This window comes from Ursus arctos, unplaced genomic scaffold (genome assembly GCF_023065955.2).
Source record: "Ursus arctos isolate Adak ecotype North America unplaced genomic scaffold, UrsArc2.0 scaffold_19, whole genome shotgun sequence".
NCBI lineage: Eukaryota > Metazoa > Chordata > Mammalia > Carnivora > Ursidae > Ursus > Ursus arctos.
Window position 1 is genome coordinate 49,922,996 of NW_026622863.1, and position 27,451 is coordinate 49,950,446.

A 27,451-nucleotide genomic window follows, 5' to 3' on the forward strand; every position below is an offset into this window, starting at 1 on the left:
CCAATTTCCTTTCCTTGCGAGAACCTAGGATGTCAGTCCTCCAACTCTCAATTCTATATCAGGACTCCAGACACCTGGTCCCCTGTCCCTCACTTTTTACTAGCACCCAAACCTTCCAAGAGACCCAGGTATATGGTAATCACATCCCACCCTGATTCAATAACTCAACAATAAATAATAATAATAATAATAATGATAAACATTAAGTCCCTGGTACTGCACTTTGCACTTCTGTTTAAAACCCTCTAGTGGCTTCTCACTGCCCTTAGAATAAAATCCAAGCTCCTTCCCCTAGTCTTCAAGGGCCCTCTTTGATTTCCCTTCCTACCACTCCCTCCAGCTCCCTGTAGTCCAGCCACACTGGTCCTTCTGTCTGCTCTCCAAACAACCTGAGCTTGTTCAAGCCTCCAGCCTCATTTCTTCTTCCTCCAGCACTGAAATGAGTCCTGTCCTCGGCTCAGATGTCACCTCCCCACAGAGCCCTTGCCTGATCACCTTGTGTAAAGTAGCTTCCTCTCCTGCGGTCTTTATCACCTGTTTATTAGTTCATTTCCTGCAAAGCACTTAGCGCCCAGTCTGAAATTTATCAACTTCATTGGTAGGTTTTCTCTTTATGGTCTGCCCACTTCTACTAGGAAAGTAAACTCCACGGTAACAGCAGGCATCACATCTGTTTTCTTTATTATGACCTCCTGGTTCATAATAGATGTTCAATAAATGTTTGATGAAGAAAGGAATGAATGCGTAGCTGCGTTAGCGTACCGGTATCACCTTACTCATTTAGAGTAAGTATCCAAATTAGGACTAGCGCTCTTAGTATATTGTCAGTATTATTAGTATTACTGTACCCATGTCACAGATGAGGAAAACGAGGCTCAGAAAGTTGAAATAATCAGTTGAGGTCCCCCACACAGGAAATGGTGGCACTGGCATTAACTTCTGCCCTTTACCCCCTTCCAGAATTTCACGTGTTTCTATTTTCCATCCCCTGACCCTCACTGTGGGGCCAGCTCCCCCCCCCCAAAGCTTTCAACCCACTCCACGCAGCAGGAATCTGGCCTGCTCCCCCAGAGCCCCATTCCTCTAAGCATCCAGTGCTAAGCCCCATCAGGGAAAGCAGACATCCCGCCTGGGACAAGACCCAGTCTGGAGGCCGGAGAATCAGGCCCTCCCTCTGCTTGATGCTTGCCCCACCCTGGCGCTGCTCAGCTCCCTGGGCTCCCAGGGCTTCTCATCTCAACGCTGGGAGGGAGCCCCAGAAGATGCCTGTCTGGGGGCAGTGGGTGGGAAGCCCAAAGAATGAGGAACCCAAGTGCCTAGTCCCTCCCTCTGGCTGCAGACCTCAGCTGGGTGCGGTGCGAGTGGGTATAAAAGGGTCAGTATATATTGAGAGGAGCAGAGAAAAAAACCAGGAGAGTGAGAAGAGAGTAAAAGAAGGTAGTATAGGCAGTGAGGACTGGAGAGAAAAAGAGGGAAGAAAGGAGGGCGAGAGAAAGAGAGAGAGATCCCGATTGGAGGGGAGAAGGAGGGCTAGAGCCAGAGTAGAGCGAGGGAGGGAGGAAGGCGGTGAGAGAGGCGGGGGCCTCGAGAGGGTGGAAGGAGGGAGAAGGGCGGGGCGCGGAGGCCCCAGCAAGGGACGAGACTCCCAACTCTGACTTTTTCTGCCGCTCTCGGTAAGTTTCCAGCCCGTTATTCAGACTGGGATTTCTTTATTTACTCGGGAGTGCAGCAGTTTGGAAAGGATACCCCCAGGCTGAGAAGGATGCCCCCACTTTCAGACACCGTGGAAATCCTTTGTAATTTAAGAAGTGATCTCTTAGCACTTGGGGTGGAGATTCGGGAAGGGGTGGGGCCCGGCAAGGATTCGGGGTTCTCAGCAGAGCCCTCCACTGGTAAACTTCTTTTGGTTTTTCCCCATGGCTGTCCACTCTCTCCTGAGGACCCTGAGATCAGGGCTTTGCCAGAGAACACCCCACATCTGGGGGACCTCCAGGCACCCCATTTCTGGAAACTGAAGGGTTTGGGGAGGCTGGCTCCTTCTTGTCAAGCCTCCCCATGCCAACACCAGCCTCCCACCCTCAGCATGGATCTCGCCCATTTTTCCAACAAGATGTCTAGCAGACACTAGTCTGGCAGCAGGGTGGGGTGGGGACCTTGTGGGCATAGCCAGGGACTGGGGTTTCCCTGGTTCTTGGAGGCAGGGGGGTGGGATGAGTCACTGGGTGACTCACTGAGTCCCCCTCCTTCCTACCCCAAGAGAGGAGGGGGGTGACTCAAGGACGCCTGTCTCTGGGGGAAGCCCCCAGCTTCTGATGAATCTGGAGGGGTATCAGCTTGAATTTTCATATCCTGGCCCATATGTGCCCAGGATCAGGACTTTAAGGAGACAGGAGGCCACACTGCTAGTCCTACTCCCTCCTGGACCCAGGAGTTCATCCCTGGCTTGATCCAACCTCTGGAGAATTCAGGAGTTCGGGCCCCCCAGCTTCCTCCCTGCTCAGACTCAGAAGTCCCGGCCCCCACCCCAGCCCTCTTCTGCACCACCCCCAGGAGTCTGGACTCAGCCCCCTTCTCCACCAGGATTGGAGCATCTCACTTGCCCTTGTGCCAACCTCTTGAAACGACCATCTCCTGACACCCCCCAGCCCAGACTTCCACCGCAGCCATGTCTCTCCTCCTGCTGGTGGTCTCTGCCCTTCACATCCTCATTCTCATCCTGCTTTTCGTGGCCACTTTGGACAAGGTAAGCCCACTCAGGCAGCGGGGCAGCTTCTCCTGCAGACTCCCTCCACACCCCTCTTCTACAGTCACTCCAGCCCCACCCCTTTTCCCTAGCATCTACCCTTCCGAGTTCTGCCACTGATGCCTCTACCCTGCCCTCCCCCCCCCCCACTGCTCCCACCCCTTCTTACTAAATCCATGCCTTCCCCAGTTCAATGCCTTCCAGTACCTCACCCTTTCCCAACCCTTCCCACAATCTCCCTGACACTGCCCACTTTCCTTTCCTAACCCTGCCCTTCTTTCTCGGTCCATCCCAGTCCTGGTGGACCCTCCCGGGGAAGGAGTCCCTGAATCTCTGGTATGACTGCACGTGGAACAATGACAACAAAACGTGGGCCTGCAGTAACGTCAGCGAGAATGGTGAGGGGCATCGGGGACCGGTCTGCAAGGGGAGGGGTTGCCCCAGGTCTCCTCCCAGAACCAAGAACTAGGGAACTCCTCAAAGTTTGAGTGGGCAGGTCTGGGCCCCAATGCTGAGTGAGTGGGGCTGATTATGACCCTCTTATCTGGGATGGTAGGGGGCAATATGCTCATATTCTAGAGAGGATGAACTAAAAGCCCCCCTCCTTTATGATTCAGAAAGAGTGGAGGCCACATGCAATGGTTTAAGGAATGGGGAGAAAGCTCCCAAGATTCTGAGAAAGTAGGATTATGTTCTCAAAGTTCTAAGGAGATGGGACTGGTATTTGGAATGGATGTCCAGGACCAATTTGTCCAAGTTCCAAGGGATTGAAGCTGGAACCACATTACAGTTCTAGAGGGGTGGGGCTAAATCCTTCCAAGGTCCTGAACAAGGTTGGGGGGGGGGGTACAGTGCTGATGCATCTGAGTTATAAAGGATAAGAGCTGTATCCTTCTAAATTTCTAAGTGAAAGAAAAATGAAAGATTAAATGCTTTTCCCCTAAGAGTGAAGCAAGAACTTCTGTTCTCACCGGTTCTATTTGGTGTTGTACTGGAGGTAGCCAATGCAACAGGGCAAGAAAAAGAAATAAAAGGTATAAAGAGGGGGGAGGAAAAAGTAAACATGTCTCTATTCCCGGCAGACATGTTCATGTAAAAAACCCTAAAGAATCTTGACAATAGCTTTCTAGAACTGATAAGGGAATTTAGCAAAGTTATAGGAATCAAGGTCAATATAAGTGATACTCTTAAGCATCCAAACTTTTATGGCTCTAAACGGGGTGGGGCAGTGAACGATGAGCAGGCCGGTGGAGCTGGAACTCTGGACCTACTGTGACTTTCACCTCTATCTCCTTATTGCAGGCTGGCTGAAGGCGGTTCAGGTCCTCATGGTGCTTTCCCTCATCCTCTGCTGTCTGTCCTTCATCCTGTTCATGTTCCAGCTCTACACCATGAGGCGAGGAGGGCTCTTCTATGCCACTGGCCTCTGCCAGCTTTGCACCAGTGAGCACGGGCCCCAAGGAATTGAAGGGAAGGGAGGGGGACTGTCAGGATGCTGGGGGCCCTGAGAATGGACATCGGGTCAAAGAAAACAAGTATCAACAGCCCAAGGACTACCTGAAGTGCCTCCGTAGGCTACCCCGCCGCCTGGGGACTCACAGGAGTTGTACTTTTCACTGATTCAGTGGTTTGTGGTGTGCGTCTCTGAGTCATGTGGAAGCTGACACTTAGAGCTTCAAGGAGCCGGGGCTGGGAAAGGTGGTGTGAGCAAATAATTTAGATCCCAGGGATGGGAGGGCCGGGAGAGTTGGCTAAGTAATGCTCCAGGAGAGAACTCTGAATCATAATAGTAGTGATTTTATAATAGCAGCTGGCTTCTGTTTCTGGTGGACCTACTGTGCATTAGACTAGACACTTCAAGGAGTTTATATACCTTAAATTTTTTTTTACTTCAGGTGCAGAGAGCTAAGTTATCATGGTCCTCAGTTTCTGGTATATTCTCTTCTCAGATTCCTCTAAAGTCCCTCTCGTTTTAATTCACTATTTTCGTGCTTGGCTCGCAGAAAGGCACTAAAAAATATTCCTTGAAGGGATGGGTGGCTGGCTGGATGAATGGATGGATGGATAGTATTTTCCATTTTATGGATGAATAAAGAGCACCCAGCTAGATAAACTAAATTGCCCGAGGACAGTATGCGGTAGGGAGCGAACCACAACTCCCAGAAGGCAGCGGTGGTGAGCACTGGCTTTCCCGCGGCTTCTTTGCCCCGCGGGCTGTTGGGAAATGCAGTCTTCTTGCTGGTACTGCGTGACACCTGATTCCCGTCTCCCCGCAGGCGTGGCGGTGTTTACCGGGGCGCTGATCTACGCCATTCACGCCGAGGAGATCCTGGCGGAGCGCCCGCCGGGAGGCAGCTTCGGTTACTGCTTCGCCCTGGCTTGGGTGGCCTTCCCCTTCGCCCTGGCCAGCGGCGTCATCTACATCCACCTGCGGAAGCGGGAGTGAGGGCCCCGCGTCGCCCTGCCGCCTCTGCCGGCGCCCGGATCCTCCGTCTGAGCCCCAAAGCCCCCGCGCCCGTCCCCGTCCAGAAAATAAAACGGTTTAACCGCCTGCTCTGCCTTTGCCTCCTTCCTTCCTCCCTGCCTCCTCCAGAAACCCAGGCTGCTCGTGCCTGATCTTTCCTGAACCTGGGACAGCCCCTCCAGGCCCCCAGTCCCTTTAAAAAAAAAAAAAAAGATTTTATTTATTTATGTGACAGAAAGACAGCCAGCGAGAGAGGGAACACAGCAGGGGAGTGGGAGAGGAAGAAGCAGACTCCCAGTGGAGGAGCCCGATGTGGGGCTCGATCCCAGAACGACGGGATCATGCCCTGAGCCAAAAGCAGCCGCTTAACGACTGCGCCACCCAGGCACACCCCCCCCCCCCAGTCCCTTCTAAACCAGGACACAGGAAGTCGGGGTCCCAGCTGCCTTTTCCCTTACACAGACCTGAGGCCCTGGGCCCTTCCGTCTCAGGATTCCTCCCGAGTCTAGACCTCTAGGCACTTGTGGGGAAGAACCAGGCATGTGGGTTTCCTGTACTCTTTTTCCTTGTACAAGGGTGTCTTTCTCTCAACCAGGCAGGGAGTGTGTTGTTCTAGATTGTTGGTCTCCGCCCCTCCCCCCCCCCAACTCTGGGAAGACTTCTCTGTTTCCATCTTGGAACTCAGACACCTTCCCCCGTTAGGAGCCAGCTCCTCCTCTTTCCCCTCCCCCACCCAATTTTGCCGCTAGCCCATATGACACCTTAGTAAAAATTAGATGGCACCCCCCCCCCCCGGCTTACCCAGCCCCACCAGGCCACATGTGGGGGTCGGGAGGGGGGGAGATGGCTAGATTTTACATCCGCCCGTGACTTGGCTGTGTGCCTTTGTGCAATGAACAATTTGCACAACCGCACATGGCTGTCCTATCTCCCTTGTTCATAAGACCCAGTCTTTGGGGGAACCAGGGCCTCTCCTCAGGAACCAGGTCTTCTCTGAGATCCTCTTCCGTTACCCGCAGCCAGTCTATTTCACCAACTGCGAACCCAGTCTCTCCCTAGGACTACAGCTTTCTCTGCCTAGGCCCCACCCAAATGCATTCCCCCAAGATCGAGTATCTCCTTTCCAGGATTCTGATATTTTCCTTCTTTTCAACCCCTGCAGCCATCCCACTCATCCAGATTTATTAAACATGATTTATTCCTTTGGGAGAGGGGACAGGAGAGAAATTGACAGACCAATAAATATTGCACAGGCCACTGGTGGAAGAAAGATCCAGACCGAGGTAGTTTCTGCAGAAAGGGTGCGGGACCTGGGCAGGAAAGGCACCTGAGGTTGTTGGGGCCTGAGTGGAAATAAGTCTTGGTTCCTCCTGACCCACGGTTTTCTGCCTGACCCAAGGCTCCCAACCCCTTTAGCCTGGACCAGTTGATCAGCAGTTGACCAGAAAGCCTGCCTTACGAGCTGCGGCAATTGATAGAAAGATCAGGTTTCCTTTAGAAGTTCTGATGGGTTGCTTCTATGCGGCGACAACTGGCAGCCTAAGTTTGACAGTGCCCAGCAGCTGTCATTGGCAGTTGGCCAGAGAGCTGGGCTAACCGGCTCCCATTGGCTGTGGACTGGGGCTCCGCCTTGGTGAACGTGTTGGACATTTTTGCCCGGAGCGGGCTAAAAAGACAGCGATCTATGGCCTCGGAAGGGTACAGTTTAACAACTGTGCCTAGTGGTTTGTAACACTTAACAGCTGTGATTGGCTGACACTCCTTCTCAGCCAAGCCCTGTTTGGACTTTTACGGCGGGGGTGGGACTAAGGGACGGCCTAGAAGCAGAGCCAAAAAGCTTTGATTGGCTGTTCGGGGGGTGCCTAGCAACCGTAGGCTGCCTCAATTGCTAGCTTTGTTTAAGAATACTGTGTAACGGAAGTGATTGCCTGTGGGTGAGTGGAAGTTAGGGAGGGGCAAGCATAGTAGCTTTGATTGACAGCTTATCGTGGGGAGGCGGGGCTTAGTGTGCCTCCCCAGGTGGCTGAGCAAGGCTGGGCTTGTCACTTAAGGTTGCGGGCTGGGGGGGCTCAGAAACGACTGTGGGCAACGGGTCTAGTTTGGGGAAACCCGGAGGTGGGAACATCCCGATGCTGGGGGTCAGGGCTTGCAGGTGGGCCAGGGCCCGAGTTCCGTTGAAGGCCACGTCACAGCCTGACTGGGCCAGGAGCCAGTGCTCTACCTCCGATTGGAGCCACTGGGAGGTCTCTGCTGGGAGAGAAGCAGGTGTTGTGAGGGAGGTGACTGGGGCCTTGAAGGACCGGGAAGGGACAGCAGGGAGGGCACAGGGAAAGGAACTGAGGGGTCTGGGTCTGGGAGAAGCCCAGGGGTACGCTTGAGGCTAGCAAGTAAGTGGGACAAGGCCTAGGACGGTACAGCTCTGGGGCTCTCATCTAGGGACAAGTCAGGGAGGTTCCTGTTGGGAAGGAGACAACCTGAGGCTCACATCGGGAGAGGACAAGAGTCTCTTTTGGAAGGAGCGCTAGGGAAGTTGGGAGCAAAGGAGGGCATGCCACACCAGGAGTCCGATGATCCAAGACCCTTATTCAGGAAAAGGTCAGGATAGGGAGGTCACTCCAGGGAGGAACCAGGTCCATCCAGATCGAAAGCTGCGTTCGGGGGGTGGGGGGTGGGAGTCCCATCTGCAGAGGGCCGAAAAAGTCCCCTAGGGAATTGGTCAGATCACCGGTGGGAGCCGGGAGTGCTGGACCTGCAGCGAGGGGGTGGTGTCTCAGTGGGGCGGGGCTGAGGGAGTCTTGACCCTGTAGGGACACGACGGAGGATATTCCAGGTGGGGCCACGTCACTACTAGGCCGCCATGGGACGGGGGCAGAGCGGCAAAGGGCAGGGGTGGTGGAGGGTGTGGGCGGGGCGAGGGGCGGGGCGAGGGGCGGTCCTTGGGGGCAGCGCCGCCCACCACCGGGCGCCGGATCCCAGGGCCGAGTCCTACCTTCGGGCTGGCCGCGCGCGGCGCGCGGCAGCCGGGCCAGGAAGCTGTGCGCCAGCAGAGCCTCCTTGGCGTGCTCGTCCTGCGCGCGCAGGGCCAGGGCGCTGAGCAGCTCCGAGTTGTTGGAAGTGCTGCGGTAGTAAAGCATGTGCGCCAGCTCCAGGGCCTGCGCGCTGCGCCGCTGTCCGAACATCTGCAGGCGGGAAGCGCCCGCGGGCTCAGCCGGGCGCCCGGGGGGGAGGGGCAGGTCCCCTGGGACCCCACGCCCCCCCCCCCCCCCACACCGCAGTCACTCAGCCCTGGGATGGTCCTTCCCGCGGGCTCCTGGGCTCCCCCCAGACCCCCTGGGTCCAGGTCCCCAGGACCACTACCCGAGTATTTGCATTTCACACCCACTCACACACACACACACACACACACACACACGCTCTCGCCCCAACGATTCCTGCGCCACCAACAGCTTTCAGCAACCGCTTCACTGGGTTGCCTATCGGAGCCACATATTAATAGATTTGTTCAAGGATTTCCAAACGATTTGAGCTTTAGCCTTGGAACTTTCTGTGACGAGGATTTTTTTTTAAGTCCTTATCTTTTAGACACCTACTAAAGTATTTCCAGGCGATATGTCTAGGACTTGCTTCAAAATAACCCAGCGGTGGGAGAGCAGGGGGTCTTTAGGTGAAACCTGATGGACTGTGGATAATTATAGACGCCGGATGCGGGCCACACGGGAGCTCATCATACTGTTCTAGTTGTTTGCGTGAACTTTGCCATAATAAAAAGGTTTCCAGTGTTAAATTGTCAAGAGAAGTGTTAACAGAAAACAAGTACTCCAAGCCTCTTTGGGGGAAGGAGAATGGGGGGGCAAATCTGGGGCCCAGCTGTCTATTAATGGGCAGCCCCCTTCCCCACCCTTGGCCCCCTCCTCCGCTGGACCCCTTTCCCCATCCTTGGTGTCCCTAAGGAGGGAAAGGAGAGCCCACCGGTGCCCTCAGGGGCTCACACTAAAAACCTCCACTCCGATTGCTCCGATAGCTCCGGTCATCACAAAATGCGTTCAAGCCTGCTGGGTCCAGTAGCCGGCAGGCCTGGGGGCAGTCCCAACTCTGCCCCCTACCAACTATGAGCCCTTGGCTAAGACCTAAGTCCTCCGGGGAAATGAGATAGTGAAATGAGATAGATGATAGAAAAGGTTCCAGAAATCCACATAAGGTTTATGAGACACTTGGCACTGCGCCAGGCCCGTAACAGGCACTTCAACGTTAGCTACTGTGGAATATTTGACCTCACTCCAGGCTGGGTGTCGTCTTTTAAAGGCATGTACTGTCTGCCCATCTTACACTGGGACCTGAGGTGAAATGCCTCTGAAGTCAGCAGAGCCGTGGAAATCGCTCAAATGACCTGCCCAGGACTGCTGACACGGCTGTGTGCGACTGTGCTCTCCCTTGCTACAGGTCCCGCACGGTCGGTGTCTGTCCCTGCGTTGGAACGAATTGCCATCTCTTTGGTGGGAGGCGAGATGCGGGAACTGCGTGTGTTAGGGACCGTCTGGGACGAATCACACCTTGGGTTTTCTGTCTGTTCTGCCAAGCTAATGCAGCTGAATTCTCAGACATTAAGTGGGCTGGTCATGCTTCCGATGAGGCCAGACCTCTGTTCCTGGAGAGGACACAACAGCTGCCACCTGGGTGTTCCCTTTAACACTCACTGTGGCCCCTCACCCCACCTCCCAGTCTACCAGATCCCCCTCTCTTGTGCTCCAGATCTGGGGTGGCCTCGCCATCTGCCCAGTGACAGGCTGGACCCCTGGCAGCATCCTCGCTCCCTCCTCAGCAGCCTGTCGGTCCCTAGCCCTGTCCTCTTGCCCTGACTCTCTTGGCCCCGTCCCCCTGCACCTGCCCCTGCCGGTCTGTCTCTGCACAGCCCCAGAGCTGACCCTGCTCGTCCCTCGCTCACAGTCCTGCCATGGCTCCCCAGTGCCCTCAGAGAGTCCACGCTGCCTGGCCTGATGCCAAGGCCCTGCGTGGCCTGGCCCCTGAAGATTTCTCCCTCTCCCCTCCTGCCCCTCCTCTCTGAATTCAGCCCATGTTGATGAGCCAGTTTACCCCGAACGTTACCCTTGAGCTGCCCTCTCTTTTGGGCCTGTGGGCCTCAGAACAAGCCAAGTCACCCTAGTCTGTTCTTAGAAAACATCCTCAAGGTTCAGGGTGGACATTGTGTCCCACAGATGAGCAACTGGCCGCAAGTCTCCTGCAGTGGCCACTGCGACCTCCGTGAGGCATGCGACAGTCTGTCCTGCAGAGCAGGACCGGCCCTGATGCATCCCCGGGATGCTTGCTTCTCAACAACCCCAGGCCTGCTCTGTGCTGGGCCAGGGTATGGCGGCAGCTCACAGGGGCACCAGCCAGGCCCAAGAAGGCTGGGAAGGTTTCCTGGAGCCTCTGAGCTGAGGATAAGCGGTGAGCAGGGGATGGCCAGCCCAACAGGGGAGAAAGGATATCTCAGTCAGAGGGAACAGCATCTGCAAAGGGGAGAGGAGTGAAGGGAAGCCGCAGAGTGGGGAGCAGGAGAAGGTGCTAGCAGTACGTTTTGCTGGAGCTGAAGCATACGACTGTGTTGGATGCGGCTGGGGAAACGGGGTTTCTGGGGCCAGGCTGTGAGCAAGGAGTAAAGCCAGTTCTGGGGCCCTTGGGGATGGGCTGGAGGGCTGGATGGGACTGACCGGGGAGGCTGGGAAGGCCTGGGCTGGGGCCAGGACAGAGGGAACAAGATGGGCGCAGAATCGGGGCTGGAAGGACAGGCTGGGGACTGACAGACTGGGAGGCAGGGCAAGGGCCATCTCCAGGGGTCTAGCCAGGGCCGGGGGTGGGGGGGGGGGCAGGGCCCTCTACAGATGGAGAGCCACAACAGGAGAGGAGCGGTATGGGGAGCCGCTGCTGGAGGGGAGTGCGATGGGCCCTCCAGGGGGCTGTTCCAGAGTTGGGCGGCTTCAGGCTGCGCAAGGAGATCTGAGATGATAGGGAGCTGCCCATGGAAACCAGAGATGGCTGCGCTCTTCTGGGGGGGAAGAAAGAGGGATAGGTGCGCTACAGCAAAATCGGCTCCCCGCATCTGGTCTGAGCACAGTCCTGAGAAGGGGGTTTGGGGAAGGATCCTGAGCTCAGTGGGATGGGGTGCGTGAGTGTTGGAAGGCCTTAGGCACGTCCAGGGAGCAGGCAGGGACAGGGGTCTGGACTCTGGGAGAGGAGCCTGCACCAGAGACAGATATCTGGGAGTGATGGACACACAGGAGGGGACAAGAGTGCACAGGGTGGGGCAGCTGGAGGGAGGCTCAGAGGGCCCACATTTAAGGACTGGAGCTTAGCCCGGAGCAGGGGAAAACATTTAATGGATAGGCTAAATTAGCTAGGGAACTGGGTTTTAAATGGGACCCTGCAGATCCTGAGAGGCTCCGCAGCCCCCTGGGGCCTCAGAGAGGTGGGACGCATGGTTCACCTGGGGCTGGCAGTCTGGGTGCCCCCCCAGACCAGTGGACACCCCTCACCAGCCTCCCTGCCGCTGGTCTCACAGCCCCACCCCCTCCGTGGTGGCTGCACTCCCTCTGTGCTCGAGAAGCTCTGCCATGGCAACTGCTGCCCTGCAGAAAAAGCCCAGGGCCCCTATTCTGGCATTCAAGTCCCCTACCACCCCCTGTGGCCTCACTTCTCCACCCTGTACCCCGGACTCCAGCCCTGTGAGATCTCCCAAGCTGCACTCACTCAGCCCCTTCTCCACGGGGTTCAGTCCTCCCCTTTCAAAGCTTCCCTTAAATCCAGCCTGACCCCTAGTCCTTCTCAGGAGTTGCTATCCCCACCCCCAGCCTGTCACCCTCTCAGCCAGCCCAGCCTGGCTATTATCTGTGGGATTTATTACCAGTCCTCCTAAGACCCCGCTGGGATGGCTGTAAACAGCTTGAAAACCAATGAACCAGCGAGCGAATGATCAAGTACAGCGGACTCCACACACCAGTCCCCACTCCTGGGGCCAGCGCCAGCCCTGGGGAGAATCAGTAAAAGGCAGCCCCTCTGGGCTGACTCAGCCTTGACACAGCCAGCGCACCTGGCACAAGTTAGCTTTCAGCCCCCACCCATCCCCTCAGCCTCGAATCCTTGGATGGTGAACAACCTGCGCAACTGTATGAGGTGGCCATGCGTCCACATGTAGCAGAATCAGGAAGGGAGGGTGTTAAAAATACAGTTTCCTTGGCCCCCGTCCCAGAGTTTCCAATTCAGTCCATTTGGGCTGGAGCTCAGGAGCCCGCATTTATAAAACAGCTCCCCTGGTGAAAATGACATCCCGCCAGGATGAGGAAGCTCAGACTCAGAGAACAACAGCCCAGTTAGTAATAATAATAATAACAATGATGGCTAACTCTCATATAGTCCGTTCTGTACTACATGTCAGGCTCTGTTCTCAGCATCACATGCGTATTCATTCATTTGATCCCCAAAACAACCCTATGAATCCGGTTCTTGTCATCACCACTCTCCAGATGTGAGAGCGGAAGCACAGAGAGGTTAAGCAGCCTGTTCAAGGTCACACAGCTAAGAGACAGAAGAGCTAGATTCAAGCCCAGGCAGTCGGGTTCTGAAACAACTTCCCCACGTCACTAAAATGCATCTAAAACAGGCACTTAATGACGGGCTGGGAACACTCACGGGGCGCCTACTGCATACCGGGCACTGTGCCCAGTGCTTTTCATGGCGCCCCTCATTATATCCTCAGGACAACCGTACAAGGCCGGTCTCACTCTGGTCTCCGTTTTCCAGGTGAGGAAACCGGAGCGCAGAGAGATTAAGAAAGCTGCCCAAGGTTGTGCTGAGTACAAGGGAGGGAGCGAGAGAGGGAGAGAGGGAGGGAGGGAGGGACAGAAGGTGGGAATGACAAAGTAACGGAGGGAGGGAATGAAGGGCACCACGAGGCAGGAACAATGCACGGAAGAAACGAAACTGCAGGGTGGCCTGAGCTTCCGGCTGAACACCCAGAAGCGGGGACCCGAGAAGCTCGCCGGGGGCCGCCCACTCACCTTGGAGGCCCGCAGGCCCATGAACATGGCGAAGAGCAGCAGCAGCAGGGAGGTGGCCATCTTGAGGTCTGTCAGCACCACCATGCCCACGTTCACGAACATTATCATGCCCGAGACGAAGAGCGTGAGGTTGAGCAGGGCGCGCTGCGCGGCGGACGTGCGCACTTTCAGCTCGGGCAGCAGCTGCTCCAGGCCCTCCAGGGGCGTGTCCTTGAAGCTCTTCAGCACCAGGTGCCCCCCCTTGGTTCGGGCCGCCAGCACCACCCGCTTGAAGTATCTCCTGAGGGACGAAGACCCAGGGGCAGGAGGGGGGGTCAGGACAGCGCCCTGCGGCCCCGGGACGCTCTCTCTAGCTCTGGAGTCACACGCTCATTGGAGAGGCTACTGAATGGTGGCGGGAGGAACCTCAGACATAAGCCAAGTGTCCCACAGCAGGGCGTCCGTTAAGTCGTGCGATCCCCTGTTACTGGACACACAGATGGCTTCTGGTTTTATGTACTGGCGGACTGGGCGCTGAATACAAATCTCTTCGTTGGTGATTTTTCAAACTCAAATTCTACTTTTAATTTAGAGCGTCTGCGAGGTGCCAGGGAGCGCTATTAAGCTCTGGAGAGATAGCAAAATGAGTCAGCCACGGCTTTGTGGAGCTCACAGTCCAGCGTGAGAGACAGATAATTAAACACACAGTCTGCAAGTATAAATATCTCCTTGGAATAGATTCCTGGAAGTGGAACTACTGAGCGGTATATAGGGATAGGAGGGTTTTTTGTGTTTTTTTGGGTTGTTTTTGTCTTTGGGTTTTTTGTTTGGTTTGGTTTTTTTTGGACTCATGACCATATTTGATAAACTGATTTCCAGAAAGATTGGGTAATTTACAGGCCCAAGAGATCTGGCTCTCCTGACCCTGCTCTGTGTTAGAGGAGCCTCTGTTAAAAATATAACCTTCACCAGAATCCTGGCTGCGCCATTTTTTCAGAATGTGGCCTTTCCTTTCTGAGCCTCAGTCGTCCTCATTTGGAAAATGGGGAGAAATGTCCCTACCCCTTCTCTTCCCCTGGGCACTGTAGTTCTTATTTTCCCTTGGGAAGAAAAGGCAACATTTGGATGATATCCCCACCCCTTTCTTGACTTCCCCCCCAGGTCCCGACACCCAAATCCAGACACTGACCTGTCAGTCCCCTCTCGACTCTAACCTTGCTCCCTTTCGCTGCAGCTGGGGAACAAGGGCCGCCTCACCTCTGTGCAGGGGGCGACCTGATGAAGAAGCCACGTTTGGAGCCCACGCTGGACTTACGGGGCATCTGCCCGACTCGCTGGCCCAGGGCCCAGAACTGCATGTAGATATACTGATCCAAATTTATTGTCACCTGACAAGGGGAACAAAGGAAGAAAAGGCAGCTGAGCATGGGCTAGGGTGAGAGCGCAGGCTACTAGAATTAGATCCCCCTCCCCTCAGTGATTTCCACCCCTCTCCCAGGCTTATCATCACCCAGTGTCTAGGCAGGATAGCCATGTACAGGTGCTCATGTTGTATACTGCACAAGGGGATACTATCTAAGATGGCACCATTTACCTCCTCGTCATAGTCATTTTTATTTCCACATTTCCCAGAATCTAAGATGTTACTGATTTTAAGATACTCTATTATTTTTTAATTGAATAAATATGACATGTAACACTGTGTAAGCTTAAGGCATACAACATATTACTTTGATACATGTATATATTGTAATACGATTGTCAATTGGATATTCCATTATTTTATGAAGCAACTAAAAGAGAAAATATATTGCCAATTTAAACTATGCCACACCACCACTTATAAGTCATATCCCAATTTCGGACAATAAAATATGACTTTGGAAAAAAAGCGTATCTTAAAAATCACTAAAATGGGGGACTTTGGAAGATTTTAGTATTTGTATTTTAATTTTGTTGACTTTAAGGATGAGCGTTTTGTATTATTTATTATTACAGTTTTCTGGCAGATGGTGATAAAGTCTCTAGTCCTAAGAAGAGCCGTATATTATGATACTTTTCCAACAGATGGCAGTGCAGTGACTGAGAAACAGGTACCTTATTCTAATTAACCAAAGAACACTACTGTGGGCTCATGGCCTGTGTTCAGGACAACTCCCAGCAGCCTCTGCCCCAAAGGCTCCATCCCTGCCCCAAGGCCTCCTGGGAGTTCCAGTTGTCCCCTGGGAGACAGGCACCTGGACCTCATCCTGAGGGTGATGGACCACCAGTGCGTAGGCCAGAGTGTCCTCCGAGAGCGGGGAGAAGTTGGCTTGGGCCAGCAGGGGTTCCAGAGCCTGGAGCACCTCCTGCTCGTTGCACAGACGCTGGGGGTCCGTAAGCGAAGGCTGGTCGAGGGTCTCCCTGTCGGGGTTGATGGGGTCATACAAGGCCTGAAGAGAGAGTCAGAGAGAAGAAAAATGGGCTAGGGCACAAGCATGAGGGATTGTTCCCAGCCCCCCCAAGTTTAGGTGATGGGGTGCCCCTGGGCTAGTGTGGGGCCCTCTCCCCTTCTCTCTCTGTCTTCGAGCTCACCTTAAGTAGCCTCGTTATTCCTATGCCTTTAAACACCGCTCTGTGACTCTCTGTGTATCTCCGGGCAACTTCCCATCTCTAGCCCAGACCTATCCTCCAGGTTCCAGACCCGATACCCCATTCCGGGGCACGAGCGTCTGTCCCCAGGAATGCAGGGGAAGGTGGACGCAGGGATGTGCAGGGAGAATACGTTTCCCAGCCTCTCTGGAGGCCAGGTGTGGCCAGAAGACAGGTTTCATCCATAGAACGTGAGCAGGCTGGGTCCAACTTCCCCTCGTTTATTGCTCCCCTGACCTCCACTCTTTTCCTTCATCTGCCGGCTGAAAACACTGCTTTGCCCCCAGCTTAGTTTTGACCACACGGAGATGAAGACAACATTCTAAGGAATGGCACAGCAATAAGACAGAAGGATGCTGGGTCCTAGGATAACCTCCTGCGGAACCCTGGCCCACTCACCACCGGACCGTGAAGAGGGACAGAAGGAATCTTCCACTTCCTTTAAACCATCTTGTAGTGGGGTCTGCTTGTTACAGCAGCTATGCCTTTATACTGACAAATGCAAACTCTCCAGTTCACATTTCTTCTGGGATGTCAGTCATCTCAAATGGCAGCAAGGTGAGCCACACGTCATATCCTCCCACCCCCATCTTCCAATAAAACCACTATTTTGGGTTTCTTCTCCCAGACCTCTTCCCCCCACAACCAGCCCTGGCCTCTAGCCCAAGCGTCAGACCCTCATATTCAATGATCTCTTTGACACCTCCCCATTGGAAAGGGCATCCCACATCTAATACGGCCCGAGGAGAATGCCTCATTTCTTCCTCTCCCTCTGCCAGCCTTCTCCCTAAAGGAAACGGCACCCCCTGATTCTACAGATGCTCGGATCAGAAATCTCGGAGGCATCCTTGATCCTTTCCTTCCCTTGGCCCCTCTATCCAATCCTTTAGCAAGTTCACTGGCTAGACCCTTGTGTCGCCCTTGAATTCATGCCCCGCCCCCCACCCATCTCCACGGCCACCTTCTCATCGGGCCACCTTCTCTTCCCACCTCAACAACTGCATTGGGCTTCTGCTCTGCCTGCTTCTTCTCACCACTTCCAAACCGGCTCCACAAAATTGCCACAAAGAGGTTATTTAGACTAGAAACAGATCCCGCACCCTCTCCCCCAGGAACTCCCCACTGCGATTGGCATAAATACCAGAAATGGTCAACTACCTCCGAGGTCCCGCACAAACTGGCCTCAGCTCTGCCCATCTCATCTTATGCACCCACCACTCCCCCCTGCCCACAAAAGAAAAAAAAAAAAATGTTGACTCAATGAATGAACAAGGGAGGGAGTCTCTGGATGCCTAGCCTCTTTGCTGGTTTCAGGATGACATGTGACTTGTCCCAGACTATACAGCGAGCCTCTTGGGGAGATCACTGGTCCAGAAAATACGCCATAAACAAGCCCAACCCTCCGTGTCTCTCAGGACAGGTAGCCCTAAGGAACAGCCTGTCCAGGCCAGGTGTAATTTTGAATTAGTGGAAGGAAAGAGGTACTCCAAGTGGGAGGAACGCCCTTGGCAGAAGTTTGGAGGTGGGAAGGCCCAGGGCCATGGAAACCACTGAGCAGGGAGACAGGACAGCCAAGCCTCAGCAAATCCCCTTCTGAACGAACTCCCAGGGCTGGGGCGTGCTGCCCGACGACAGGACTCCGGCCCAACGCTGGGGCCTGCGCCAGAAGCCCTTCAGGTCCCACAGGCCAAGTTCTCGGACTCACAGAGTGACCTTGAGAAATTCCACTGCCAGGACTGAGCCGCAGTTTGAGGGGGAGGGAAGCTCAGAGCCCGAGAAGAGAGAAATCTGCATTCATCAGGCATCCACTGCGAGCCAAATTCTCTTCTGGGCACCTCCCATCTACCTCCAGCCAGGGCTCCAGGCCAGAAACCTGGATGTCACAGGTGACCCCTGGATGTCACAGGTGACCCCTGCTGCTCCCTTCCCCCACACGATGAACCCTGCTGACTCTACCCCCAAAACAGATCACCATTTTGCCCCCGTCCACACCCCCATCTCCTCCTCCTGACTGGAGGAGTTTAACAGCCTTCTCAGTGGTCTCCCCAAATCCCCTTGCCCCACCCCCAACAATCTGCTTTCTACCCAGCAGCCAAGATTCTATCAAACCATAACGACAACAGTAATAAATGATAGTGCACATTTATAAAGCGCTTACCAAGCGTCAGGGACTGTTTGAAGCAGGTTGTTCTCACATTTTGACAATGGTACTATTGTTATCCTCATTTACTGAGGTGGGAACTGAGGCACAGAGAGGTTAAGTAACGGCCCAAGGTCACACAGCCAGGAAGTGGTATATCAGGAATTACACATCTAACCACGTCGATCTCATTCCAAGGCTCCTACTGCCCTCAGGAAATAGGATCATGTGTCCTGTGTCTGTTCTGTGTCCTGCAAGGCCTCTGAGGACCTAAGACCACAATCTCCGTTGGTGGCTCAACACCAGCCACACTGGTTTAAGTTCCTCCAGGCACAGGGACATTGCACATGCTGTTAAGAGACACCCCTGTCCCCCATCCCTGTCCCCTACTGAAGTCCTATTCTTCTACGATATTCCAGTTCCCTTATCACTCTCAAAAAGCCTTCCTCCACTCCTTAGGCTGAGAAGAGCCGCCTTGTGAGGTTGGACAGATTGTGCACTGCACAAATGTGCCAGATCTAATAAGCACCATTTTAGATGCTGTAGACGTATACATTTATCCTGTCACTCTTTCAGATGGAAATAAAGAATGCGGAGCAGCACCAGCCAACAGAACTGCCTACAATGATAGAAACATCTAGATCTGCACCATCCAATAGCTTACCACTGGTCACAGGTGGCAACTGAGCACTTGAAATGGGGTGAATCCAATGGAAGAAAGGAATTTCTAAATTTTATTTAATTTCAATGATCTCAAATTTCAACAGCCACATGTGGCTAGCAACTACCATATTACGCAGAACCAGGCGAGGGAAAGGGGCGCGTTTTGCCAGTTTGCACACGGACTTCGGTGCAGAAACCAAGGTCAGCTGTGTTATCTGTGGGCACGAGCCATGCCCAGTGAATTCACTGTCTGAATTTATCTGCTCATTGGGAGAGAGTCTCTGACTCACAATTATCCCCACCACCCAAGCTCAGCTCCCTGGGGCAAGGCGCGTGCTTGAATTTGCTGCTGATGTTCCTGAGCTCCAGACTTACCCCCCAAGAGCCCACTCAACGCTTGCCCGCGGACGCCCAACAGGCCTCTTGACACCCCCACGCGGGCATCTGACGGGCCTCCTCTCAAACCCACTGCCTCCCAAACGGGTCCTAAGACTCCTCCCCGGACCTGCTTCTCCCACTCCCTTACCCGGCTCAGAAGAGGCCGAGGCCATCCTTCCAGGTGCTTGGGCCCAAAGCCTGGGCTCCTCTATTTCTCACACATCGAACCCATCGGCAAATCCTGATGGCCCCACATTCAAAATAGATCCGGAATCTGCCCACTTCTCACCACCACCCGCTTGCAACCCCCTTGCACTCCAGGTCTGAGCTACCCACACCCCCTGGACCCTTGCGGTGGCCTGGGCACTGGTCTCCCTGCTCCCATCCTCCAGCCCCAACCCAGTCTATGCCCCTGGCAGCCGCCAGAGGGCACCTGTTGTCACTGAAGTCAGCTCCCATCCCTCTGCGCAGAGCCCCCTGGTGGCTTCCACCTCACTCAGAGTCAAAGCAAAGTCCTCACTGGGTCCCCACGAGGCTCTGTAGGATCTGGGCCCCAGCCCCATCTCTGCCCTCATTTCTAGCCCTCTTCCCATTGCTCACTCAGCCTCTTTGTTGTTCATCCTACATACCATACATACATACACTCCTGCCACAGGGCCTTTGCACTTACTGTTCCCGCAGAACTCCTCATGGCTCACTCTTGCCTCCTTTTGGTCTCTGTTCAAATGTCACCCCTTCCATGAGGCCTTCCCTAACTATTGTACCTAAAAATTACAAAACATTCCTGCTTTCTTGTTCTTCTTAATTAACATTACCAGATTTAGCCAAAAAAAAATTTTTTTTAATTAAATGCAGTACACCAAGTTATATTTGATTTCTAGATCAACAACTAACAATATTTCGGTTTAAGTATGTCCCATGCAGTATTTGAGGACTGTATGACATAGGACATAATTATACTACAAAAAAAAAAAAAAAGTTATTCACAGCTTATCTGAAATTCAAATTTAACTGGGTGTAGAGGGTTGAACAGTATCCTCTAAAAATTCGCGTCTCCTCGGAACCTCAGAATATGACCTCCTTTGGAAATAGGGTCTTTGCAGATCTAATGAGGTAAGAATCCCAGGATGAGATCATCCTGGATTAGGGTGGGCCCTGAAGGAGTGTCCCTTCATAAGAGACAGAAAAGGACACGCAGAGGGGCGCCTAGGTGGCGCAGTCGTTAAGCATCTGCCTTCGCCTCAGGGTGTGATCCTGGCGCTCCAGGATCGAGCCCCACATCAGGCTCCTCCGCTAGGAGCCTGCTTCTTCCTCTCCCAGTCCCCCTGCTTGTGTTCCCTCTCTCGCTGGCTCTCTCTCTCTCTGTCAAATAAATAAATAAATAAATCTTAAAAAAAAAAAAAAGGACACACAAAGTCACAGAGAAGAAGGTGACGTGAAGATGGGAGACAGAGGTGTCTGACTATTGTGTCTCTAAGCTGAGGAAGGCCAAGGATAGCAGCCACCATCGGCGAGGAGAGGGGCATGGGACGGTCCCCCCACAGAGCCTCCAGGAGAAACCAACCCTGCCCACACTTTGATTTTGGACTTCAGGCCTCCTGAACTCCGCAAGAGCAAACTTCTGTTGTTGTGAGCCCCCCAGGTTATGGTGATTTCTTACAGCAGCAGCTGGAAGTGAATCAACTGGGTGTCCTGAACTTTCTCTGGCAACCTGATCCCTAGTACTTAGCACCTCTTAACACATTTTACTTCTTTACCTTCTTCTTCTTCTTTTTTTTTTTTTTAAGTAAACTCTATCCCCGACGTGGGGCTTGAACTCACGACCCTGAGATTGAAAGTTGCATGCTCTACTGGCTGAGCCAGCCAGGCACCCCTGCTTCTTTACCTTCTTGAAGGTCTGTCTCCCTCACTAGAACGTGAGCCCACAAGGCAGAGACGCACATCCGTCAGGCTCACCACTATGTCCCAGGACCTGGAACCATTTTGGAGGACACAGTAGGTGCTCAGTAAATACCTACTGAGGGGCGCCTAGGTGGCTCAGTCGGTTGAGTGTCAGACTCTTGGTTTCTGCTCGGGTCATGATTCTGGGGTCGTGGGATTGAGCCCCCACGTCGGGCTCTGTGCAGAGCGCGGAGCCTGCTTGGGATTCTCTCTCCCTCTGCCCCTCCCCCTGCTCTCCCTCTCAAAGAAAGAAAGAAAGAATCTTGGGGCGCCTGGGTGGCACAGCGGTTGAGCGTCTGCCTTCGGCTCGGGGCGTGATCCCAGCATTACGGGATCGAGCCCCACATCAGGCTCCTCCGCTATGAGCCTGCTTCTTCCTCTCCCGCTCCCCCTGCTTGTGTTCCCTCTCTCGCTGACTGTCTCTATCTCTGTCGAATAAATAAATAAAATCTTTAAAAAAAAAAAAAAGAAAGAAAGAAAGAATCTTTAAAATGCATACATACGTACCCACTGAATGAATTCAATGATGAGTAAGGGAAAGAAGAGGTGCGGAGAGAGGTCACCCGTCAAGGTCAGTGGCTCAGCTAGTAAACAACGCAGCCAGCTCTTTTTCTCCTGCCCCAGGCAGCTTCCTCAAGGGGCTTAGGTCATCAGCAAAGGGTCCCCCATGGTGTCTCACCTGCCTCTGCTTCCACCCTTCCCTTCCCCTCTTAGCGTCCCCATTTAAAATCTCCTGCCCAGGTGGGAATATGCATCATCACTGTATATGTTTTTCTGTGTTTCTATATATGTAAATGTTTATAGAATAAAATGATTTTCTAAATAACTAAACCCTGCCTCTCATGGAACCCATGGCCGGGGCCCGGAGACAGTCGGACCCGGCTGCAAATCCTGGCTCGGCCATGCCCTCCCAGAGCCTCAGTGTCGGCCTCTGCAAACAGGGCTAAGGGCAGCTGCCCCTCGATGCCATAGGAAGGAGTCGATGAGCCTGACCCGGAGTGCGTGCTCAGTGGCAAGGGGCTGTGGTCGCTCCTATTCAAACCAAAGAGGGGACGTGCCGGAGGGCAGTGGCAGTGTGCAGCAAAGGGTTGACGCAGCAGGCCTGGGTTGTCCAAACCCTGCACATTCCAAAGGACCAGCCCTTGCCTTGGCTCCTGGGATAACTTCTAAGCCCTTGGAAATGTTCTGCCTGATAAAGAGTGTCTGGGTTGACCTGGGGCCTTGGGCCACAGCAGCTAGTCCACGCTAACAATGTGATTCATGGTGGGGCCTTGGGCCACCAAGTAGCAGTCTGACCCCTGGCGGGCCTGGTGACTGAGTAGCTAAAGTCAGCCAGGCAAGCGCCGACCAACCCTCAGTAACTATCCCGGACACCAGTTGGGGTGCCCGGCTGGCTCAGTTGGCACAGCATTTGACTCTCGATCTCAGGGTTGTGAGTTCGAGCCCCACATTGGGTGCAGAGATTATAAAGAAAATAAATAGATTATCAAGAAAATAAAATCTTGAGAAAAAAAAAATCCTGGACATCAGGGCTCAGGTGAATCTCCCTGGTGGGCAATACTCCGTACATGTTGTCATGCCTCATTGGCAGGACAACTATGTGTCATCTTGCAAGACTCCTCTGGGAGAGACAACAGGAAGCTGGCCTGGCCTCTCCTGGACCCCGCCCCATGGCCTTTCTCCTTTGCTGATTTTGTTCGCTATCCTTTTGTTGTAATAAACTATTACTGTGAGCGTAACAGCTTTTCTGAGCACTGTGAGTCATGGAGAGATAATCACTGAGGCCGATAGCTGTCTCAGGGACCCCCCCTCCCAGCCCCCGACACAGCCAGGATCCTGGGAGGGGAAGTGGTAGGATATGGAGAATGTGGCTTGCCGACATCACCCTTCCCTGGGGTTCCACTTCTCTTTCCGGCTCCTCCTTGGCTGTCCCCCTCACCGGGTCCAGTTCCCCTTCCCGATCTCAAGGCTGGTGTGTCCCAGGGCTCAGCTAATGCCCCTGATGACCTCATCTAGTACCATATGAATGCTCCCAGGGGATGCTTCTCAGCCCAGACCCCTCCTGTGGCCTCCGGAGCCCACATTCGGGTCCATCTGTCCACCTGGCTGTCTAACAGGCAACTCCGATTCCTAAGTGCAAAGCAGAGCTCGCGTCTTCCCCGCAGAGCTGCCTCCCGCCCCCGTCCTGTCTTCCACATCTCAGTAAATGGCAGCCCCATTCTTCCAGAGGAGCACGGCCCAAACTGCTGGAGGCACCCCCTGACTTTTTCCTTTCCCTCACCGCCCGCCCGCACAGCCAAATGCTGATGCCTTCCAACCATTACCAGCGTCTGACCACTTTTCCCCACTTCCACTGCTATTACTCTTGCTGGGGCTGCCATTATCCCTCACCTGGACAAACATAATTGACTCTGAATAGATCTCCCTGCCTCTGACAATCTGTTCCAGAAGGATCCTGTTAACACCTAAATCAGCACATGTCCCTCCTCTGCTCAGAGCCCTCCTGTGGCTCCCGGCTCACCTAAAGTCAGAGTAAAGTCCTTACCACTGCCCACAGGGCCAGGCAACAGTTTACCCCCAACCCCTCTCTGCCTTCGTCTCCTGCCCACTCTCCCTCGCTCACTGCCCTGCAGCCATGGTGCTCCCTTTCCCGCTCTTCCAACTCTCCGTACCCCAGGGCCTTTGCATTTGCTTTTCCCTCCGCCTAGAATGTGCCCACCCCCCACCATACCCCTGCCACCAGACATCCATCAGGCTCTCTCTCTGTCTTCACCCAGGTCTTAACTCCCCTGTCACCTCCTCAGAGAAGCCTTCCCTGACCACCCTGTATAAAACAGGCCCTCATGTCATCCTTCTCTATCCTGCTACTCTGCTTCATTGTTCTCAGCACTTACGGCTCTGGGGCATCCCATTTTATATTCATTCATTCATTCACTCATTGTCTCCCCAACCAGAATGTCAGCTCCACGAGGATGCAGCTTCATCTGTCCTGCTCACTGCTGTGTCCCCCGTGCTTAGAGCAGGGCCAGGTTCCAAGGAGGGGCTCAAAGGATTTTTACTGAATGAATGAATAAGCAAACAAGCACACCAAGGAAGGCGCCGGGGGCCTGGTCCTCACCTGCAGCCGGGCCAGGATATGGTGGTAGTGGAACAAGGTGCAGAAGTCCACGTGGGCCGCAAAGTCCTCCAAAGCTGCTTTCTCCGCAGGGCTGGAGTGGAATTCCTGTTACCTCAGGAAGCAAAACTTCTCTTTAGGCTTCTTACCCCTTCCTCACAGGGAGGATTTCTTTCCCTGGCAGTCCATACGATCTGGGCTTTTTCAGATTTTGTTTTGCTTGGGGTGGGGGGCAGCCAATTTTACTGACCAAGAAACTGAGCCAGCCCTGCGTAGCGGAAAGCAGCAGAAAGAGCTAGAAGGTCAAGTTCCTGCTTTGACACTCGCTCGCTGACATTCACACAATGCTTATTGTGTACCAGCCTCTGTTTGCTGGCCTATTATCCTCCAGAGGCTGTACAGAGATGCATGGAATTATAACCCCCATTTTTCAGAAGGAGAAACTGAGGCTCGGGGGAAGCACTTGCTGAGGGCCACAATATCTGTATAAAAAGAAGCTGAGACTCCAACCCAGAACACACATATTTAACCGCTTCTTGATGCTTCCTACCTCGGTGCCCTAGGTGAGTGTCTTCACCTCTCTCTGAGCTTGTTCCCTTATCAGCAACAGAGGATCACAACCTCTTTTTCCGAGAGCGATGGGGAGAATGTGATGCCATTCTGTGTCCACATACATACACACGTGTTTGTGTATGTGTGTCGATATCTACGTGTGTGCTTGTGGATAAAATCTAGCACAGGCCTTAGTATGTACGGAGGTGTTCAATAAGTAATTTTTAAATGAATGAATGATAATCCTCAATAATGACAAGTAGGATGATGAGAGTGGGGTAAGAGCTCAGCTCTGGAGCTGGACCAGGACTCTCAGTGGAGCAGGTGCCTAATGCCTCACGAGACACCATAGTCCCTGCCCTGCTCTGGAGTCAGACCACTTTGGTTCTAACCTGGGCCACAATGACATAGCCTTGAGTAAGTCACTTTCTCTCTCCTCCTGCTTCAGTCACCTCATTTGTAAAATAGGGACCATGGTAGTCTCTCTCTCACTGGGTTGTTCTGATGATTCAACAAGACGTGGAAAATGCTTAGCACTGTGCCATACAGTAAGAGCTCAAACAGTGTGATAATAATTATGATTATAGCTTCACTAGTATAATAATTATTATTAGGTCGTAGTAATAGTAATGATGAAGATAATCATTATACCCATTTTGCAGAGGGAAAAACCATGCCCCAGAGAAGCCCCCCCCTCCCCCAAGCTAGAGTCCAGAATTGCTGCTACATCAGCATCTCACAGGTCTGTCCCTGCAGTCCAACGCCACGCCCACCTGGGAGTGGAAAAGGAAAGGGAACTACAACTCCCAGGAGGCGCCAGAACAGCCCTCTATGGCACGTAGGGCGATGCCGCCGCGATGCCTGCCGGGAGTCGTAGTCCCCAGGCTCTTGGACCCGGGACGGGCGGTACCTGTGTCAGGAGGCGGAGCAGCTGCTCCTTGGAGAACGGGATGAACCGCTCGCGGTACTGCCGGGCCCAGTCGCGGGGCTCCGTGGGGTTCCACATCTTGCGGTACTCCCCCATCTTCGCCGCCAGCGACGACAGGGCCCGGGGGGGCCCGAGGAGCGTGGGCAACAGGGACCATACTCGGACCCTGGGTCCCCAGACCCCCCGGGTCAAATGCAGCATGGCCAGCCCCTTTCCTTGGAGCCTGAACGAGGGAAATGGACAGGGGTCAAAGGTCATCTAGAGGAAACGCACCCTCTCCACCTCCAGGGGCCGTCCCTACCCCAGGCAGGGCACAGAGCCCATCTGCCCGTCTTGCAGCGCGTCTTGCCCTTGCTCTCCCACACCGCTCATGTGGCCCGCGCCCCAGGCAGGGGTCAGAAGTCATGAGTCCTGGGGCGTTTTTCGGGCCCAGAGACCCTGTAGTGGTACAACGGGTTTCTGCGGGGTCTAGGCAGCAGGTGGATCTTAGGAGCATAGGAGATGCTCGGAAAGGCTACATAAGGGGTACAGGACAGCCCTCCCCCGGCCATGCAATTCTCCACCCTCTCCCTCACCTTAGCCAACGCTCGACTGTCATTGAGCCTCCTGCGCATGTGTAGGAAGGCGTCCTGGGTCCCCAAGGTTCGGCTTCAGCCTGCAGTAATACGCATGCGCAAAGCCTGGGCCATCCAAAGCTGTCCATCTTTTTCCAATGCCCTGTCTCAACTGCGCGTGCGCAATCTGCCAGCCTTTCTTCTCCCTGCTTGTTTGCGCGCAGCGCATGCGCTGCGGAGGTGTCTCCTTGTGTGCGCGCTTCAAAGGGAATGGGGCGGAGCGAGCGCGAGACTCCCGGGAAGACTGGGGCGGGGCAGGGCTCCCGCGCGCTGACTGCCAACGGCGGGCGGCCCAACGTCCGCTGAGGCCACGCCCCCGCCCGTGTCCGCTCCTGAGAAGGCGGGGAAAGGGCGGGGGCGGGACTTGGACGCAGCCAATCAGCTGTGGAGGAGCGAAAAGGCGGGAAAAAGCGGAACCAAAAGAACGCTGAGGTGGCGCCAGAGACCAGGAGGGGAGGGTGGGCGGAAGGAAGAGCCGGCCTTCAAGCGACGAAGACCGGGCCTCCAGAGTGGGGGTGGCCCTTTGTCAGGCAGCATCAGCCCCCAAGTCCCAGCACCCCCATTCCAGGTCCTTAAAGGGAAGACTCCGTTTCTAAGAAGGTAGCCTGGTGCCTGGGGCATGACCTCCTAATTCTGAGGGGAGAGCTAAATTCTGAGCCCATGTTCCCCACACATCTAAGGTCCAGACCCCCCCGACTTGAGGAAATGCACTCTCAGAAAGCTGGACTTGAATTCTGAGGGGAGGCCCTTATCCTAAGAAAACAACCCCAAATCACGAGGCCGGCCTAAAATACACACTGAGGTGCCCGGATTCTCCATTATGGGTGCTGTGGCCCCAAACCTTGAAAGGGATTCCTCTGGTTCAGACCTCCCAAGGGTTCTGATCTACATTCTGGCAACCCCTAGTCCCTGGAAAATCCTACCCGCGGCTTCTCACCCAGAGAACACAGTCCTTAGAATGAGCCCCCTGGCTCCTGGGTCAGGGATGTGACCCCAGTCTCCCAGGCCTCTCCCCACACTCCTCACCCTGCACATCCATCCCTGGGACCCCAGGCAGCCCCCTCACCCGACAGCCTCTTCAGCCTGCATTCCTGACCCCTGGGACCCCCATTCCGGGACCCCCAGCAACCCCTCCACACTGTACCCCATCTCTGGAATTCTCAGGAGCTCCCTTACCCTGCACCCCATTCATGGGACTCTCAGCCACCCTCTCGCCCGGCACCCCCACCTCTGGGACCCCCAGCAGCTCCTT

General features: G+C 54.3%; 2 protein-coding genes across 5 annotated transcripts; one reads left to right on the forward strand and one right to left on the reverse strand.

Annotated features, from left to right (window-relative positions):
• The first annotated feature begins 1,391 nt into the window (after nucleotides 1-1,391).
• On the forward strand, nucleotides 1,392-5,294 carry EMP3 (epithelial membrane protein 3). Of its 2 annotated transcripts, none has more exons than XM_026481926.4 (5): nucleotides 1,392-1,673; nucleotides 2,551-2,743; nucleotides 3,039-3,141; nucleotides 4,046-4,186; nucleotides 5,020-5,294. In XM_026481926.4, the coding sequence occupies exons 2-5, from the start codon at nucleotides 2,666-2,668 to the stop codon at nucleotides 5,187-5,189; spliced, it is 492 nt and encodes a 163-aa protein (XP_026337711.1). In that variant the 5' UTR covers nucleotides 1,392-1,673; nucleotides 2,551-2,665; the 3' UTR covers nucleotides 5,190-5,294. The 2 variants fall into 2 exon arrangements, with proteins under 2 accessions (XP_026337711.1, XP_026337713.1); XM_026481928.4 differs by having other exon boundaries at nucleotides 2,581-2,743.
• A 1,093-nt stretch (nucleotides 5,295-6,387) lies between these two features.
• TMEM143 (transmembrane protein 143) lies at nucleotides 6,388-26,294 on the reverse strand. Of its 3 annotated transcripts, none has more exons than XM_026481925.4 (8): nucleotides 26,161-26,294; nucleotides 25,568-25,808; nucleotides 24,109-24,213; nucleotides 15,475-15,669; nucleotides 14,495-14,625; nucleotides 13,259-13,538; nucleotides 8,197-8,386; nucleotides 6,388-7,454 (listed from the first exon to the last, which is right to left on the reverse strand). In XM_026481925.4, exons 1-8 carry the CDS (start codon nucleotides 26,286-26,288, stop codon nucleotides 7,210-7,212), a joined length of 1,515 nt encoding a protein of 504 aa, XP_026337710.3. In that variant the 5' UTR covers nucleotides 26,289-26,294; the 3' UTR covers nucleotides 6,388-7,209. The 3 variants fall into 3 exon arrangements, with proteins under 3 accessions (XP_026337710.3, XP_026337709.3, XP_044234127.2); XM_026481924.4 differs by having other exon boundaries at nucleotides 6,388-7,457; nucleotides 26,161-26,264; XM_044378192.3 differs by lacking the exons at nucleotides 6,388-7,454; nucleotides 8,197-8,386 and adding an exon at nucleotides 9,169-11,250 and having other exon boundaries at nucleotides 26,161-26,270.
• Nucleotides 26,295-27,451: the final 1,157 nt, after the last annotated feature.

Excerpts from the sequence above, each read along its gene's own strand:
- TMEM143 (XM_044378192.3), bottom strand. The coding sequence starts at position 26,183 with ATGACAGTCGAGCGTTGGCTAAG. Across the intron at positions 13,539-14,494 it reads AGGTCGCCCCCTGCACAGAG|GAGATACTTCAAGCGGGTGG; the intron begins GTGAGGCGGCCC and ends TTCGTCCCTCAG. Across the intron at positions 11,251-13,258 it reads TGGGCCTGCGGGCCTCCAAG|AAGAGCGCAGCCATCTCTGG; the intron begins GTGAGTGGGCGG and ends CTTCCCCCCCAG.
- EMP3 (XM_026481926.4), top strand. The coding sequence starts at position 2,666 with ATGTCTCTCCTCCTGCTGGTGGTCTCTGCCCTTCACATCCTCATTCTC. Across the intron at positions 3,142-4,045 it reads CAGTAACGTCAGCGAGAATG|GCTGGCTGAAGGCGGTTCAG; the intron begins GTGAGGGGCATC and ends TCCTTATTGCAG. Across the intron at positions 4,187-5,019 it reads CCTCTGCCAGCTTTGCACCA|GCGTGGCGGTGTTTACCGGG; the intron begins GTGAGCACGGGC and ends GTCTCCCCGCAG.